Here is an 18,041-nt window from a genome sequence, read left to right as displayed (position 1 = left end):
CCCCCCCCCGCCTCCCCTTGAAGAGTTTGTCCAGAGCCTTCTCGAATGGGCTGTACTTTTCCAGCGTGGGGTGGGGTGAGACCTGAAGCTCCAAGGAAGGCTTGGGGAAAGTGCACAAGGAGATGTGTGGGGTTGGGCTTGAACACGGGGTCCCTATGAGGAAAGGCACCCGTGTCCTTGTGCCCTTCACCCCTTTTTCTATGGACTGGTCATGGTTGAAATAATGCCCAGAGATCACTTTGAACATAGAAAACGTTTCATAAAAGCTTTGCTCCTCGCTGCGTTTTGCTCACTTCTGTGTTTGCGAACATTCTCATTTTTGCAGCAGTTTTGTTTCATTCCTTCCTTTGCCTTAGGAGGACACTAATGATTTTTTGGCCAACATCTTTGGCAGCTGCAGCGAGGTTTCTGTGATGGGACCGCATGCTTGTCCCTTCCACATCTGCCTCCTGGGGCCAGGCTCGCTCCTGCTGGGTCAAGGCAGCACTGGCGATTATTGGGACGATTTCTGTATATGGACATTTCTGCCCTAGAGAGCCACGATGCTGAGATGTCTCAGAGTTTTTACTCACACAACAGACACCAGGTCCCTCTGGAAGGCAGCGCTTGAGGCTGAAACTGAAAGTTCGGAGAGAATGAGTCACCGGTGCCCTGGTAACGTTGGCAAAAACCAGCCTCAAACATGGCACAGCTCAAGGTTTTGCAATCCCAGCAGCCACCCCCCGCTCACGCAGAGGGGCCGGGGGTGGGGGGGACAGAGCGTCCTCCAGCCTCCTGTTAGAGAAAGAGGGAAGATGAGGTCAGGGGGGACCCCCAAGACTCTCCAACACAAATGCATTAGAGTGACGCGTCCACACCTCCGCCGTCGCTCCCTCTCCCCCCACATCCCAAGGGTGGTGAACTACTGCGAGGCTCTCTCTCTGGAGATTCCTGCTTGGGGCGGTGGACATCCACCACTCAGGCAGTCTGTGCCTGGGGGTTTCCATGCAGCAGTTATACCCCGGCGCCTGCCGTGCCATGATAGCAAGCAGCCTGAAAGCTTTGGCCCATTTCTGTGCATGGTCGGACCTGGGGGCAGGCTCACAGCCTCAGCCTGGAGCTGTGTACAACCCCTCATCCCCAAATTCACTGTCTTTTGAAAGGTTCCTAGCTCAATTCTGTCTTTTTTGGGCCAGAGCCTTTCCTGAGCAGCGTGGAGCTGCTCAGTGGAGCTGCCCCTGTGCTGTCCCTCTCGGCAGGGCCGCTTTAACTCCTTCCAGATTAGCAGGGCTCACGTCAGCGCCTGGAGTGGGAAGCACGCCGTGCTTAACCACCGCAAAACATAGCAACGGCAACAGCAGGGCCTGCACCCGCGCCAGCAAAACCAGCACGGGGCAAACCCAAACCAGTTCTTCAGGCTTGCCTGAGCTTTGCAGTGCGAAAGAAGGCAAAGGGTGGGCCGGGCTGGGTGCTCTGAAGGCTCCGGGCCCTCTCAGCGGAGGCCTGAGGCAGTGCTGGGCCCTGGCAGCAGCCATGGCAATGCCTGCGTGGTGCTGAGGGAGCTCCAGAGCGGGGATCCAAACCCACATCTGGGGCAGAGGGTAGAGCTCTTGTGCCAGCCCCAACCCACAGCTGGCCAATGGAGCACTGCTGCGGGTCCCAGCCACCCACAGCACTGTCCTGCCCTCTGCTCATCCGGCACAGGACAGACGGAAACCATGACCAGCCCCAGCCCACCTCCTAACATGGTGCTGGGCAGCGGGAGGCAGATGGATCGGCTGATGCAAGAGCTGAGATTAATGCTATTGTAACTTCCAGTGCTATTAGTAGTTAGCAAAACAGGCTGGCCTTTCGGAATCCACTTGCACAATTTGGCTGTCTTGACCCTTCTGGCCATATATTCTCTGGCTCCCTGAGTCCTGCAGGACACAGTGTTTCCTTTCGCTGCACCCCAGCTGCCCAGCCATTTATAACTTCCACCTCAGTCGGCTAGGTCTCATATTTTGAAGCAGCAAGACAGAGCAGGACTGCTTAGCTTTCCTTCTCTGCCTCCTCCCACACGCCTTGGTCACAGAACCTCCAGCACTTCTCCTTCCCACACAAAATAAGCTCTCACAGCTCAGCAAGTGCAGCCCACAGTGCTAATCTTACTTGCTGCTTGATCTTTGTTTTTGGATTTTACAGGTGCCTGTTGCAAGGCAGGGCCCCTTCCTGCTATATGCTCCCCCTACCCAGGAGGAGCACATAGCTTGGGGTGAGACTTGTCCCCGTGGTGCCATTGCCCATGTCACCTGTGTCACCGAAAAGCTCTGATCTGTGTGGTCTCAGAGCTGCCTGGTCCCAGGACACCGGGAGACATGTGCTAGGACGACTCAAGGGTTTTATGGTTGGAATCTAGAAGCAAATGCAGACTGCAGAAAGAGCTAAGGGGAGAAAAGCAGATTATGGCTCATGGGCTGCAGTCAGAAGCCATGCTGAGACATTAAGAGGATGATGCTGAGATACTGACAGGACACCTGGAGCCTGCTAATGAAACAAAAACAAGTCAGGTAACTGTTTTTAGCCCAAATTTGGCAATCTGGGGAGGAAACCTTGGCGGTGTGCAGGTCCCCCAGCAGTGTCACCACAGAGCAGCACTGCTGAGTGACTACACCTGGTGTGCATGCACCTGATTTGCCAGCAGACACGTAGCCACTCTGTTAGACATTGCGTCAGCACAGTGACCACCGCAGAGATACGGCAAGTTACGGTGATCTCAAGCTCTTATTCAGACAGTAGTCACATCAATGTAGATCTTGACGTACTTTGTTGAGGTGAGTCTCCACCAGCTTTACACAGAGGAAAGAGGTGACTGAGTCATGAAGTAACCTGTGAAAAATCATCCAGAGTCAATGGTGTTTGGGGGGAGAGAGAGAAACGGGGCTCGTGTCTCCTGAGTCCACCTGCCAGGTCCAGGCACCAGCTGCCACTGCTTTTATCAGCTCCCACACACCATGAAATGTTCCTCAGCACATTTTCCACTACTTTTTTTCCATTCTAAAAGAGAGGCCACTAAGTCCGAATGATTCACGCTAAGCCAAAGCAGAAGTTGCTGCCACATACCTTACACATCTGGACTTCCAGCCCTGTGTCAAACTTCTGATACTTCTTGGGGGTTGCTCTGAAACCTGCAACGTTACGCCGCTGTTTCATGGCATCAAGGGATGGATGAACAGTCGTAAACAGTTTGTCTTCAAGGTGCACTGAGGAAAATGCCGTCCCCTGGTTTTCAGTCTTGGAGAAAGACGTGTGGGAACCCTAGTGCTTGTAATTTGACTTGGGGTTTTTTATCTCCTACCATAGACTCTTGTACGGTACTGCTGTTACTGCCAAACCATGGTTCCTTTTCAAACCAAAGCGGTGGGTGGAAGCCAGCACACCCACAGAGGACATGATCCCTCCTGCAGAGAGGTTTGTCTTGTCCAGCTTTGCTGTCACATTAGCTGAGAGGGGTTTTTTTTTAGTTTCCTTCTCATACAACACTCTCTAAAATAGCTGCGGCAGAATGAATAAATAAATAGCTGCCAAGAGTTTAAATGCGGCTACCTTGCTCATGGTGTTTTTTAGAAGTAGCTTCTTTCCTACACAGACATCTTTTTCCATGCTGAATTTGAGGACGCTCATCTGCGATTCCTGGATGTCGTTAGGCCAGAACAATGTAACTGAGGGGGCTGTGGGCAGCTGGGGACAGGGGGAACAGGATGAATGGGTCCAGGGAGCAGCTCTCACTGAGGACATCCTGCACGGGGCATGTTAGTCCTCCGTGCAGCACATATTCCCCAGTGCTATGGGACTCAAAAAGCATTTATTTCACAGTGCACATGTCCCAGGCCAGGAATATGCATGTCCACCCTTGAAATATCTCTAGGATGAAAAGCACCATAGAAATATCATCCTGCCATGCTCAGCCCCATAAAACTTGCAGCTGTGATTGGGATCTGGTCTGGGGTACTGCTCTACAAGTAATAACCACATGTGCAATTAGCAGCGTGTTCTTCTGCATCCCTGTATGTCTTTCTGCCATCTGCTGGATCCGAGGCACAGAAGAGGATGACTCCATGCGGCTGGCAGAGGCTGGCTTGCTTGGTGTCTGGGGGGCAAAGCCCTGGGACCACCAGCAGGGAACTGCCAATGACTTCATTCCACGTGGCCTACAGCCGCGTGGGGTTGTTTGGTCTTTTTTTGTTGTTTTTCCATGCTTTTATCAGATGACATTTAGAAGTGTGAAGATGCGTGACCTACCAGAGATGTCTGAAAAGTTTGCTGTGTTCTCAGCAAGGAAGTCTCCTTCCTTCCTGCCCTCTCCTCTGCTAGGGCAGACTGTTTGCAGAAGGGAAGGCACGTCTGCCTGACACGGTGTCTTTCGTCCTCTCACCAGGCTCTGTGGTTACCCAGAATGCAGCCCCAGACTGAAACCTTCCCCCGAGTTTTTGCCCTCTTGCAAAACGCTGTACCACTGTGAAAGTGTCTGGCTTCGAGGAGGGCTGGCTGGCTGGCAGGATGCCATCCTTTCCCTGGGGCTGGCCGTCCTGCCATCGGTTCTGTGCATGCAGGGCAGCAATGTCCACGTGCAGAGGCGACGCCTGAGGCGTTCGCAGAGCTGTGGGCGAGCAGCAGATGTAACCAGCCCACTCCCAAGCGACATCAGCTAAGCTGGGAGAGAAACTCACTTGCCGGAGAGCTGGCCGGGACGGCTGTCAGTGCAAACTCACCCCGTAAATCCCAGGCTCGGTTCGTACCTAGAGAACTTCGCAGCGGGTTCGTAGGGACAAGCTCCCCTCTAGCGGCGATCCCGGCAGCTGCCGGCACAGCCCGGTGCGGGGCTCTGCCCGGCCCGGCTCCCCGCATCGCCGCGTTCTGCAGCGAGGAGGGTAACGGTGATGTAATGGAGCTCTAACAATGCTCGCAGAGTGTTTTTAGTTTTCCCTTTTTGTTCTTAAAGATAAGTGTCTGTTGAATTCCCACAGCACCCTGAGCGCAGAATTCTTTGTTATCGTTATTTTGCGCTTTCGGAGGGAGAAAATGCTGGAAGGACTTTGCCCGGTGAAGTTGTCTGAGGTTAGGAGGTGCTGGAGGTCAGCTGGAGGTCAAGAGGTGCTGGAGGGAGGCTGATCTGTCACATCACTCAGCTGGTGTTCACGGAAAGAACAATTTCTTGTCATTCTGCAAGTGGCCCTTAACAGAGTTTCACCCTGAAAAATGGAAAGTGACTTAACGTATACTCTTTGCTCTTCAGCAGCATCTTACTGAGAGCGTGGGGGAGTAGTGCAGAAGATCTGAGCAACAGCGTGCCCTGACACCACAACACGGAGACACGGGGCTTTGAACCGGGTTTGCTGCTGGGAGACCTCAGTGGAAGCATTACTCCTCCTGTCCCCTAGGGATGGAGTATCCTCTCTGCAGTTTGGGGGTCAGGATTTGCAGAGTGCTTTGACATCTGCTAACAAAATTGTTATGTCAGAAGCTAAGCGTTCGTATCATTATTGTATATACAGCTTTCAGTGTTTCAGAATGGAAGATAGGCATTTTTTTTTCCAGGATTGTAGCGTGACAGAACCAAAAATTTCTCCTTGCAGGACAATGCGACAAGGAATGAAGAGGACTTCTCCACAACTACATGCCAGTTCATGGGCACCCAAGGACAGGCAACACAGTGACACTGTGTGCAACCATACACAACTGCAGGGACTGGACAGAGAACACGGATGCGCTCTGGGCGGTAGCTGCAGTGCTCTGCTTATGTAAGCTCTGCTCTCTTTTCTGTTCATCTGGCGTACTGTGTCATTCTTCCAGTGCTTCCAGAGCAAGGGCTTAAGGGGAGAAGAATGCAAAGGGCATGTTTAGTTACTCGCTGAGGTAATTCACTGTCCTGCTGCTCAGGGGATCTGGCCTCACATAACCCACAGATCACATCCTCCTGCTTCTGCAGCACTGAAGTGGCTGGGTGTGTGAGTGAGCTCCAAAACCCCCTCGGTTTTTGCTGGGAAAGCTGTGGGCTGCACCATGCAGCTGGAATAGCTGGCTGACTTGTGGTGCAGATGCTGCTTCCCTAGAGCTGAGGTGTGATTGCTTATGGGACCTAAAGCTTGCCTTTCTGAAGGCTTTCGGTTCCAGTCCAGTCATGTGTGCTGAGGGCCAGCACTGCCTGACAGCTGCTTGGTGGTCTTGGTATGAAATGAGCCGGTGAACTTCAGCTTGGATCCCGATGGGGACAGATGTTCATGTTTTAAAATATCATTACTGTGGTCTTTACTAGCCAGACTGCTTCTTGGCAACAGCAGGAAGGTCAGAGCTTGAATAAGCACAGAAGAATTAAAAAAAGGTCAGGATCAATGCATTTTGGCTCCAGATCTGCACGGGAAATCTGCTCTCTTTGTGATATTGTAACTGTGGAAAAACATTATGAAAATTTACCCTAATCAGGCCTTCTTCCAGAGCACAACACTGACACAGGAACTGCGCAGAATGGCAGGGGGGCTGTTTTGGGCAGTGTGATGCTGGACAGCCCTTTGTCTGAGCTGCAACATCACTTTCCAGACTGTAGCTCTGCCAGGACCCTCAGGTGTGGCTGAACCTCCTGGCAACCCTGTGTCCCAGCAGCGGTTCCGTCAGCGATGGAGCTAAGTGGAGATGGGTGTTGCATCCTCCCCTGATGGTTTCTGGCTCTGTCCTCAGAGCAGAGCAGAGTGCTGGGCTCCCTTCAGTTTGCCCCGAGTGCCCGGAGACGGGCAGAGAGTGGCTTGCCCAGGTTCCTGCTCCTCCTAGGGACAGCCCGCCGGCTGCTCCAGCAGGACTGGGACAAGCTGGAGATAAAAGGAGGCTGTTCTGATCCACCTGGAAATACTCGCTGGGGCTGCAGAGGCTGAGGCTCTGGCTAAACTGCAGGAAACGAGATGGCTGAGTAACGAAGCATGCTGAGCATGCCAGGCTGATGGCTTCAGGGCCCATTTCCCTGGCAGTGAGGTAGTGCCTTGTGGTAGGCAGCCACGGTCTTGCTGCTTCTGAATTCAGGTTCCCATTGCACCTGCTTAGGTAGCTGCAACTTCCCTGTTATTAGAGGGCTGGGAAAGCTTCTCAGGGTGCTACTCACCCTCCTCAGGAATGAGAGCGTGTCTAAGTGTCTTCTGGGAACAAAGAGAGAAAGATGTCTCTTTTGCTTTGAGAAAGTCTGAGAACCAAGCACACTTTTGCTGTCGCTGCTGCAGTTACTCAGGGCTCCAGCTCGCCTCCTGCTGCTAGTCCGGGCTTGCTGGGGACGCTGCAGGATCAGCAGTTCTGCGTCTTGCTGCTGCTAGTAGTGCTGTTCCAAGCGCTATTATTAGAAACCCAAACCGCGCGACTGAGCCCAAACCTGGCGGTGAGAGGGCTGTAACTGCTGCGTGAGAACAGCGCCAGGAGCCCTGCAGGTTGCTGGAGCTATAGGCACCTTGCCGTGTTGCTCCCACCTAATGGAGAAGATAAGAAGTGCATTAGCAGATAAGGAGCATCTGCGCGTCCCAGGCAGTGCCTGCTCACACTCAAACAAGACATCCGTGCCTCGGGGGGCTCTCATCACGTAACCGCGTTGTCTGATAAGGGGCACTGGGATGCTGGGGGGACGATGGCAGCGGTGCTCCTGTGAACACATTGCCGTTCCCATCCTCCAGGACTCGGCCCTTTCCCTGGCTCAAGGCAGCAGCGCACTCATCTGCACGCTGTGTTCTCGTTATCGCGTCTTCGGTCTTCAGGGCAGGATGTGTCTTTATCCGCGTCTAAGGAATTCGAAGCTGCTGGCATCCAGCCATGGTGTGGATGCAGCTATAACCAGAAATCGGCGCTGGGGTACGTGGTGGCCTCTCTGCTGCCGTTTCCTTCATTCTCTCTGTTGTCTCCCGGGGCGGCCTGGCAGCGGTGACAGGAGAAACGCTCAGGAATCTCACGCCTTCTGTTTTGCTCTTTTACTGCCTCCAAACCCCACAACAGTCCTGTGCAAAACTTAAGAGCAAATCAGATAACGGGGAACAGCGTCCCTGTTGTAAACCTTCCCGCTTTCTGGCACGGGAGAACCACGCTGTCAGAGACGGGAAGAAATCCTTGCCCTGCTCTGTGACAGCGACCTTCTCCTGTCCTAGAAGCTGCCACGCCTCAGAGCCGGCTGCTGCCAGACCGCTCTTTTTGAACGTCTTTCCTTCTACTTCTAAGCAGCTCTATTACTTTCACCGCCACCGTGCGGTGATTGCAGAGAAGCCCTCGTGCACTCCCGTGCTCGGCGCCCGGGCATCCAAAGCATCCAGCGCGCTGTGCGGCTGGGCTAGAGAAGCGACTGCAGCGGGTACCGCCGTGCCAACAGCTGACGCGAGGACACGGGCCGGCCCCGATCGGCCCCGAGCCCCGCCCGCGAGCTGCGGTTGGCGGTGGCGGCGCGGGGCGGGGCGGGCGGCAGCTTCGAACCCGCGGCGCGGGAGGAACACCGCGCTGCTCGCCGTCCCGTCCCGTCCCGCCATGGGGAACGCCGAGTCCGTCCTGCACGGCGCTGCTGTCAGCATCGGTAAGTGCGGGGCGGCCGCCCCTGCGTCGCTCGGGGTGGGTCTGGCCGCGGGCTGGGGGCGAGGAGCTGAAGGAGCCGCCCCGCGCGGTCCGTCAGAGCGTGGGCTGGGACGGTGACCGCGGCAGCGGGGATGCGCGACGTGACGCTCGTGCCGGCGGCGGGTAGAGTGCCTGCCGAGAGACCGGGAGAGCTGTGCGTGCGTTGCCAAGAGAGCAGGCGTGCTGCTGTCCGAGTACTCGTGTTCGTCCTTGCTTGTCGCCCCCGGACTGCCCTGCGTGGGGTTCCCGTGCCCCCCCCCCCCCCGTTGGGAGCAGCAGTGACATCCCGCTGCCGAGCCCGCCCGCTGCGATTCAAAGTCCTCCCCTCCCAAACCGCCCGCCAAGCCCAGCTGCCGGTTGGGAAACGGACCTGGCAAAGCGCTCGGACTTGCGCTGTCTGTGCGGCGGGTGTCAGGTTTTGTTGCCTTTTATGAGTCCTGAGCGCGGCCAAGAAGGCCGGCAGCCTGGTTGGCTGGATTTGAAGGGAGCAGATAACTGAGCTCAGCCAACCCGCGCTCCATATCGCAAATAACGCGGGGTGGAAGGAGGGAAGCCTCGGGTAACGTGTGTGCAATCTGCGCCTTGTCGCTGCTGCTGCTGCTCCTGTCAAGCAGCGAACTTCAACAAGACCGAACTTGTTTCTCCTTAACGTCCCCCTGGCTTTGTGCCCTTGGGATGGGCATATCGCTTCCAGATGCGTGTGACCTGCTATGAGCTCGTTTCTAAATGAAGTGTTGCCATTCTTCACACCCGACTCTTGATTGCACTGTTAGGAACGTGAGTGATTTTTCAGGGGTTCACAGGGCAATGTGGCTTAATGACTTCTTTCAAAAAGTTTTAAGTATCTCCTGTTTTATTTTCCTCCAGGGAAAATGAAATATTTGGTTACTGGGAATATGCCAGTGTTGTGATTTACTGAAAACATGCAAGTTCTGTAGTGATGCGGAGCTGGATGCTCTCACCTGAGTGTGTGTGGTATGTGGGAAGACAAAAGAGAACGGTCACCCTGGGGCTGTGCCAGGAACTGGGAGCCTGAGGTCACACTGCTCTCCTCTCTGCTCAATAGCAAATTTGCAGAGGTCCAGGTGTCCTGCGTTAGGCAGGTTCACATGATGCTGAGTGCCACCTGCTGCAGAAGAAAAAGGAATGCAGAGCAGGATTTGGGAGAGCTATTGTGGATTTAGATTCCTCACCCCAGGAAATGTGTGACTGCAGGCAGTGCAGAACGAGAAACAGAACCAATGTTCTGAACATCCTTGTTTTCTACTCTTATTGCTCCCAGGTGTGTGGGACAATACTGAGTTCAGGTATGTATGTATGCTAAGGGAGGGCCTTTGCTGTGCTGCAGGGTGTTGCTAGCGCCAGGGATTAGGTGCTGATTGCATTCCCAGTGAATGTGTGCCTTGGGTGTGGGCAATAATCGGTGTCTGGTTCCCCTGCTTCTTGTAGTTCTTTCTCCTGAGAGCTGCCGATGCTGTGTTTGTTTTCTGGGGTAGTCAGTCCCCATTAGATTTACCTGCTTGCTATATAATAGGAGATTATTTCTAACTGGTATGTAACTGTGCTCCCTAATGCTGGGTTTTGATTTGAAATCCAAAGTCCTGATTATACAGCCAGTTTTGCAAAGCAGCACCTGAGATAACGTTTTTGAAGTTAATGCGCTGTCAGGCAAGTCAGACCTCAGTAATACATTGTGTCAACAGTTATTGCTGCACTCCTGTTTTTTCAACGGGGAAGATAAATAAATGCATTTAGTTCCAGTACTGGATATCAGAACAAAGATGGAATTAATTGTCAAGGACTGAGAAAGAAAGAATACATAAAACTCTCAGCCTACTCTCAACATGCAGTAATTTCTCCCCTTGACCAATACATCAAACTTTCCAAAGCCAGCAGCGCTGCTCGTGCCCAGACTGCATGACTTCCAGCTGCTTTCTATACCTTTCCCATAGCGGAAGTTCCAGCTGTGCCACCTTCATGTAATACAGCTTCCACGGGGGCTGTGTGCTGTGGCTCCTGCAGCCTGAGCTCTGTTAGAGAGATTTTAAGGTTTACCTAACGCATCCCAGCTGCTGGCATCTCCTTCTCTTGTGATCCTGGGCTGCTGGTGCCATTCTTGTTCTGAGCTGAAGTGTGCAAGGAGAGGCTCTGGCCAGCAGTGTGTCTGCCCCAGCTGTGTAGAGCTTGGCGTGTCGGTGCCTATTTGACATTTGCTGTCTTTCGTATGGATTTCCCATAAGAGCTGGAGCTGTCACTAAGGTACGAGGGACCATTTATAAATATGGCTTTGCACGATGCTTGTGCAGACCATAGGTTTGGGTGGCAAGGTCAGGGGACGGCTGGCCCGGACTCCCTGGTTGTGGCTGGGAGAGGCCCGGTGACAGCAAGGTGCCACGGTGGCAATTCTCACTAGAGGGCAGCCGACATTAAGAAAAGGAATATCAGCTCTGCTGCTGTGTAACTGGACCAGACGGGAGGGGAAGGAGCAGCTTCATCAACACCCGGAGAAGGGCGTTGAGAAGCAGTCGCTTGAGGGGTTGCTATCGCTGGAGAGCAAATGCCACCCAGCAGCCGGTCCCCACGAGAGGAGATCTCACCTGCTACCTGGAGAGGGCACACCCGAGAGTGGGTGCTTATTTCTTGTGTCTACGCCTGCATGAGGTGGTTGGCAGCTTGTGGCAGCCTCGCTGCTCTCATGGAGTGAGCACTGGTTGCATCTGGGGGGGGATGTTTAATTCTTCAGCCCGGAGCGCAGGGCCTTTCTTGGCATCTCATGCTGGATGCTTACGTGGGGTGGTGTCTAATGGAAGTGGCTGTGGGCTGATGCCTGAATGAGACGGTTGGGTTGAGATCTGTTCAGGAAGGTCCGTTACCACTGTCTGGTTTAGTTCCTGGAAAAGAGCCTGCAATGGGCAGACGGGTCCCCAGGGAGTAATTATCTCTTGATCCAGAGACACACTCCTTTCAGCAAGAGTCCAAAGAGCTTCTGGCTCACCATGTATGCCACCTGTCTCTTCCCTTTTTCTTTTTTTCTCTTCTTTTTAATATATTTTTGTTCTAAGTCTTCCTTCTGTGCAACTGACCAAATGCAGCGTCCTCCAGGAGCAATGTGCATCCTTCAGGACAGCTGGAAGCCTTGCAGCATGGCAGGAGCTTTTTGCATCTCCCACATTCCTTCTGTTGAAGATGCTTGCAATAGACCTGGTGCTGCAGAAGCCAGGGAGTTTTGTCTCTGAAGGTTTTGTTCTCCCCTTGCTCTGAGCGAAGCTGTACAGCCAGAGTGAAGGAAGCATTCCTGTGTTTGGGTGTCACCAGACCCCCCAAATCCTCTCCATGGTCCCGGGTGCTCCTTCCTCACCTGTGTGGCCTACGCATGAGGTGAGCAGAGGGAAGCTGGCTAAGCTGTGTGCTTTTAAGCATAGCGTTTGACTGATGTCTTGCACTCATGGCTGGGGACTTATTTGCACATGTTTTGTCCTCACGGCTGTGCTAACTTCAAGTCGTTGTACCCAGCTGCCCAAATAATGTGTGTCATAGTTAATTCCTGCACAAACTGTGTTTCCATCCATTGCCTGTCGCGCATGGATTAGCAGCAGTTCCATTTCTGAGCTAACCTGCACACGCTGGGCTGCAGGTGGGCTCACTTAGCTGTGGGGAAAATAGATAATTCTCATTGTGTTAAGCTCAGTGCTGTCGTTTTGCACCATATGTTAACAGACTGCTGCAGAGCTGCAGTTCAGCACTCTACAAAATGCTGTGCCGAGTTCAGGTCACCTGGCACCTTGGGCCCTTGCTGTACATGGTAGCCTTAGATGTATTTTTCCTGATAAATCTGCATAACCATTGTTCATTTATCACAGAGGTAGTGAGGGAATACATGCCGTGTTTCCTTGTCAGTGCACAGGCAAGTGTACCAGGACCCAGATGAAATGACTAATTACAGCCCCTGAAGGAGATGGGAACACACCAAGAAGGGCATTCCCATTATGTCACCCCAGTGTGCCCCTATCTGGGGCTCTTCGCTCAGGGCAAGTACCTTATCTTCTCTGCAGGCTGCTGCACATTCCTAAAAAGGAGCATCCCCGTGCCCTGACCAGAGAAGACTCCAGTTCTCACGGAGTTTGACATTCAAATAGCACCGTTATAAATGTCTGCTCTTGCCTTGGACTGGAACATAAATGTTTATTGCTTCTGTTACTCTCCTGACAGTTTTCCCATTAATTTAGTGCTTAGAAAACCTTCCCTTTCTGACTTCATCTGGGTACCAGCCTGAAAGTCTGTTAAAGCTGTGGAATTTCCCCCGTCAAGGACAGCAGCTTTGGTTTTGCAATCCAGCCCTGGGTTTGCAGAGGTGCAGTTTCTCCTGTGTGCACCTCTTCCCTTTCTGGCAGAGATTGCTCCTTGGGCTCTGGGACCGTGGAAGGTCTGGAGCTGGCTGCTGGGATGTGAGCACAAATCCTGCAAGGAGGGTGAAATGGGGTGAGGGGAGAAAGCAATGAGAAACTTCAAGAGCTAAAACGATGCTGAAATTCCCCCAGCCCTCTATTGTCTCTATTTCAGGGTTTCTGATAAAACTGCAGCTTGATTCTAAACATGCAATATTTCAGCAAGGAAAAGCGAGACAAAGAGGCTATTTAAAGCCACCGTCTTTCCACGGCTTGGCTCTCAGACTCTGCTTCTTTTGTGTCATTGTGTCTATGGAAAACACATACAGGAGCCTAACAAAATACAATGTGCACTTCACAGTACAGATTTAGAATGCCTGCAAAGGTCAGATGAGATCTACACTTGGGTTTGGGAGATGGAGGCTTTGGGCTGTTACTAAGGTATCTTGGATTTCTGTAATGTGAGGCTAAACACTGTAATTGAACAATAGGAGAGTCCTTGGATGTGGCATATACAATGCACTGCAGCCTGTACAATTCAATAACCTGCACAGCCCGCTCGTGGGTGCTCTTTTTGGGTCTGGAAGCTGAGGCTTTATCTTCCACTCACAGTTCTGCTGTCTTGCTGTTTGATTCTTGGATGAATCTCCTGCACCTGTGCTGCCCTTCAGTGCCCTTGGTTGTATAATGAGGCTGTGAATACATACGTAAAACATTTTGATAGCTATAAATATGGATGCAAAGTGTCACAACATGTGCCCTGCTTGAAAGCAGCTACAAAACTCTCCCAGAGGCTGTGAACCTGAAACATCTCTGTTCTGGCAATAGGATGAAGGCAAGAGGACTTGCTAAAGGCTATGCTGGAGGGACTTGGTTGTCTGAGGCCAGAGCATGGGACAGAGGCTGCAAATTCCCCAGGGGGAAAGGAGGAAACAAGGGCTGTGTTAGAAGTCACAGCTGCAGTGGTTGGTAGAGCCTGGCTAACTATGGGACCTGCGCAAGCTGCGAGGTGGAGGGGCAGCCTGCAAACCGAGCAGGGTTGTGGGATCCCGAAGGAGCCAATAGAAAATCTGAAGAGCTCTGCTGAGGAGATGGGCAGAGTCCTTTTTGTTAAGTGTGCATTTAAAAAGTTACAATAGAATGTCGGTGCTGAGAGAAGCAGCTTCAAGGTCAAACCCTAGACCAGTATAGCCAAGAAGGCAGAGCATGGCAGAAGAGGGTTGCCCATGGTGTTGGTGTGTAGGGCCACAGGGCTGTGCTCCCAGCGAGGAGGGGTGCTGGGCAAAGGGGTGAGGATGAAGCCTCAGGTGGAGGGCTTCTATTCTGGTGACAGCAATCCCCCCAAAGCCTGGGGGAGGCCAGGAGTCCTGGCTGGATCCCTGCTGTTGTCTCTGAACTGTGCTGCTTTCCTGAAGCTAAGGGTGTAAGAATATTGCGTGCATTTTAAAGCTTCCTATCTTCAGCATTGTGATGGATATTCAGCCTGGTTAAAGTTATCTCCTGCAAGGATTTATCTATTTTTCATGTGTCAACGACATAAACTTTGTTTTAGCAAGTCTTCATGCTGAATTAATTTGTTCTCTGTCAAACCGGTTTTGTTCTCCGCTTTTGCCTTAGAAGTGGGAGAGCCCAGCTCCCAGAAATGTGCATGCGTCTCTTCTCCTCCGTGTGGCACTCACGTGCCAACAAATCCAAACCTTCCACCTGCCAAACCCTGAGGAAACACAGCCCTCTGTGTCCTTGGCAGGGAGTGCGAGGCCCTACATTGCCTCCTTGCCTTCAGCTGGAGCAGCACCAGCCAAGGGCTGCCAGTGGGGGCTGGAGCCCTCCCCTGCTTGCCCCCCACAGGGGGAAACTAAAGGCAGCGGGATGCTATAGGGGCAGGAGGTGTTTCTCACCTTCCCCAGTCTTGGCTCTCAATGAACAAAAGTTGACACTGTGAACTGGAAAAGCAGGTTGGCTGGAGCCTCTCAGCTGCTCTGCTTTTATTTTTTTTTTTAATTTGTAGTTGTTGGCTGTTAATGGGTCTGAGACAAACAACCCTCTTTAAATACGGCAGGGAAACAATAACCCAAGTATTTCCTGCCATGGGCTGTGACCTGGGGTGCTGCCTGGTCCCTGTCTCTGGGGATGGGCTTGGGTTGTCGCAGCTGCCATCAGCCTGGTGATGAATTGGGATGCAGTCCTGAAGTTTGGGAGGATCAGATGTGATGAACTGCACCTCTCCTTGTGTCTGTGGGCTAGGTAACTGGGTGCTATTGTCCTCTTCTCACATCCAGCAGTGATGGTGAAATGCCTCATGGCCCTGCTGATGCTGGGGTGACTGGTGGGAGCAGCTTCTTTTCCCTTCCTTTCCTTCATGCTGATGTGCAGCAATAGTTGTGAGCCAGGCTGTCCTGGCCGTGCTGTGATAAGTGCTGTTTGGGGCTTTTCCTGGGCACAGGTTTTTTTTTTTTTTTTCAGACCCTTGGTGCTCCTTACCAGATCCCACCATGTGCCCAAAAGCAGCGAGAGGAGAAGGGAGCAAGGGTGTCCCACCTGGAATGGGAGCTGGGGCAGTCAGGGTTGGCAGGGGGATGGAAGATGCAGGATTGGAGAAACAAGCAGCAGTTGTTTTGTTAAATTGCTCATTCTATTTCTGTTGCTAACCTTTGCTTCTCAAAGGGGAAAAAAAAACCTTAAAAAAACATTACAGGGTGTTTCTTTGTGTGCTGTCTTTGAGCTGTTCCTCGTAAACCAGTGGCTTTTGCGTAAACACACTCAGGGCAGACAGTTTTATCTGCTTTTCTGCATCTGTTCAGCATCCCCCTCCCCAGCTGTGCGTGGGCATAAGCAGGGCATGAGGCCAGGAGCAGTCAGACCTCACGGGGCAAGGGCTGTCCCCCATGTGGCCCCTGCTGCCCTCCTCCTGGTCCCAGCGCTGTGGTCCTGTGCCAGCTCGGTGTTGGATGCCTGGCGCTTGCTGCTCACCCATTCTGTCCATGGGAAAGCTGGATCATCTCCTGGGAGCCCCAGGCTGAGGATATGAGAGCCAGGGCAGGGTGCCAAGAAACCCCTTTGGGCAGAGTATTTGGGGAAAGCACATTCTCAGCACCAGAAATATGCAGTTAGAGATGGTATCTGTGGCTGCCTTCTGTGCTGCTCATAGCTTAGTGCTCGGGTCTCACAGCAGAGCTTGGGGTGGCCGCAGCAGTTGTCTGATTGCTAATTTCTGTGTCTGTGTGACCCCGCAGTTAAAGCTGCCCTGCTAAGCCCAGGATCGCCTGGAGATGGGGAGCTTCTGTCCCACGCTGCGGGCTGAACAAAATGAACAAAAGTTCTGTGTCCCGTGCTGGCTCTGATAAGCTGGAGGCTCCAGACATGCCATGGCACAGACGCCCCATTATAGCCCTTTGTTTATTTAAAGAAAAAAAACCTCACTATCTTGATTATGGAGGAAAAAAAAAGTTTATAAAAGCGCCAGAAGCACATTTGGTGCCAGTCGAAACCATAAGCGACCCTTTCCTTCCCCCTCCACCCACATTTTTCAGCATAGCAGGCTGTGGGACAGAGCTTTTCTCAGGTGCTGGTGCCCTGCTGCACGGGCCCTTCCCCTCAGGCCGCTGCCATGGGCTTCACAGGGTGGTAGACATCTGGGTGAAGTGATCTGCCCCTAATTGTCATTGGAATCTTTCCTAAGGGGCAGCAGTAACTGCCCTAGAAGCACTTAGGAAAATCCTATTATCAGCGTCTTTTATAGCTCTGGTTAGTCCTGCTATTTAGATAATTGTGCGGCCCGCTCCCTTTGTGCCTGCGAGGGCTGCATGTGGGCACTGATGCTGGTCTGTTGGCTCTGCCTGGCTCTCAGATGTGCTGATGTCCTCACGCACCTGGGCTGCAGGTGACAGCGGATGTCCCTGGGCACCTTGCCCACCCTGTCCAGGGCTGCTGGCACTGACACCTTGCTGCTCTGGAGCTGTTCCTGGCAGTGTGCAGGAGTAATAATGCATTGGAGACAGTGCATCTTGGGTTATTCTTCCCTTGGTCTCCACCTGTGGCTCCCCTGAGCCTGGGAGGGATGAGTGACAGAACCACCCCGCTCTCTGCATCTACTCCACCTCTTCTTGTCTTCTGCAGGACATTTTCCTGGGCTACCACTTCTGCTACCAGCTAACTCGTGGTTAGCTTTATCGCATCCTGCTGTAGATGTCACTGCAGCCGGTGGCCTGAGCAAGGTCGTGTGTCACTGGGGCCAGGTGTCTGTGTGGGACCTGTGTTGGTGCCACCAGGGGTGAGGTGGAAGGCCAGCGGGGTACGACCATGCTCAGCAGCGAGTCCCATCCGCGCTGCAGGCTTTGTGGGAGCCCGGTGCTGCTGACGCTGAGCAGTGTGTTTAACGGGAGGATGATTGCAATGAAACACAATGCACTTTTGTGCAATTATATGGTGTCTTTTAAATCATTTCCTCTCGCAAATCTGTCCACACCCAAACAAAAATAAACATATTGAAAGGCCACGAAGATAAACACACAAAGGTCACCCTTAAACGCATTCTTTTCCCCCCGTACAAACACCTGCTGCATTCACAGTACCAGATGAGCATCCAGGAATTCAGATCTCGCGGAATAAACTTTGGCAATTACTGACTTTCAGATCCTTCATTTCGCAGCCTAAATCTTTAACCAGTGACTTCCTTGGAGACGAGAAAGGGGCAGTGGGGGCTCACTCTGCTTCCCTTTGCTCTGCTTTCTTAAGGTGGATGCATTCATCCCTGCTTTCAATGCCCTTTTCATTTGCAGTGCTGGGCTCCTGTTGCCATAGACTGGGCCTGTGAGCCTTATTCCGCATGGGGCACATCGCTAATTGGTTTATTTCAACCTCATTTTTTTCCTCCTTAACAGATTTCCTTTGCTGTGACTACTCAGTTTCTTTAGCAGCCTCTTCTGAAGGGTCTCATTGATGACCGTGTGAATATCTGAATATATATATAATCAGCTCTTCTGCATTGCCCCATCCCCTTCCCTTGGTGAGAGTTGTTCTGGCTGTAGCTTGTCTCTGTGTGAACCCCAGACGGGAAAGTGCTCTGTTTGTCAT

General features: G+C 52.6%; 1 protein-coding gene across 1 annotated transcript in view; it reads left to right on the top strand.

The window, feature by feature from the left end:
• The window catches only part of NEURL1B (neuralized E3 ubiquitin protein ligase 1B), a 115,456-nt gene continuing 105,839 nt past the window's right edge, over positions 8,425-18,041 (top strand). Inside the window, exon 1 of the mRNA XM_021410311.1 lies at positions 8,425-8,545. Coding sequence (XP_021265986.1) covers positions 8,500-8,545 — 46 coding nt within the window. The 5' untranslated portion in view covers positions 8,425-8,499. The remainder of the gene's footprint in view (positions 8,546-18,041) is intronic.

The sequence above is a fragment of the Numida meleagris genome, chromosome 12 (genome assembly GCF_002078875.1).
Source record: "Numida meleagris isolate 19003 breed g44 Domestic line chromosome 12, NumMel1.0, whole genome shotgun sequence".
In the NCBI taxonomy this organism is placed as follows: Eukaryota; Metazoa; Chordata; class Aves; order Galliformes; family Numididae; genus Numida; species Numida meleagris.
This window is presented reverse-complemented; position numbering and strand designations above follow the sequence as displayed.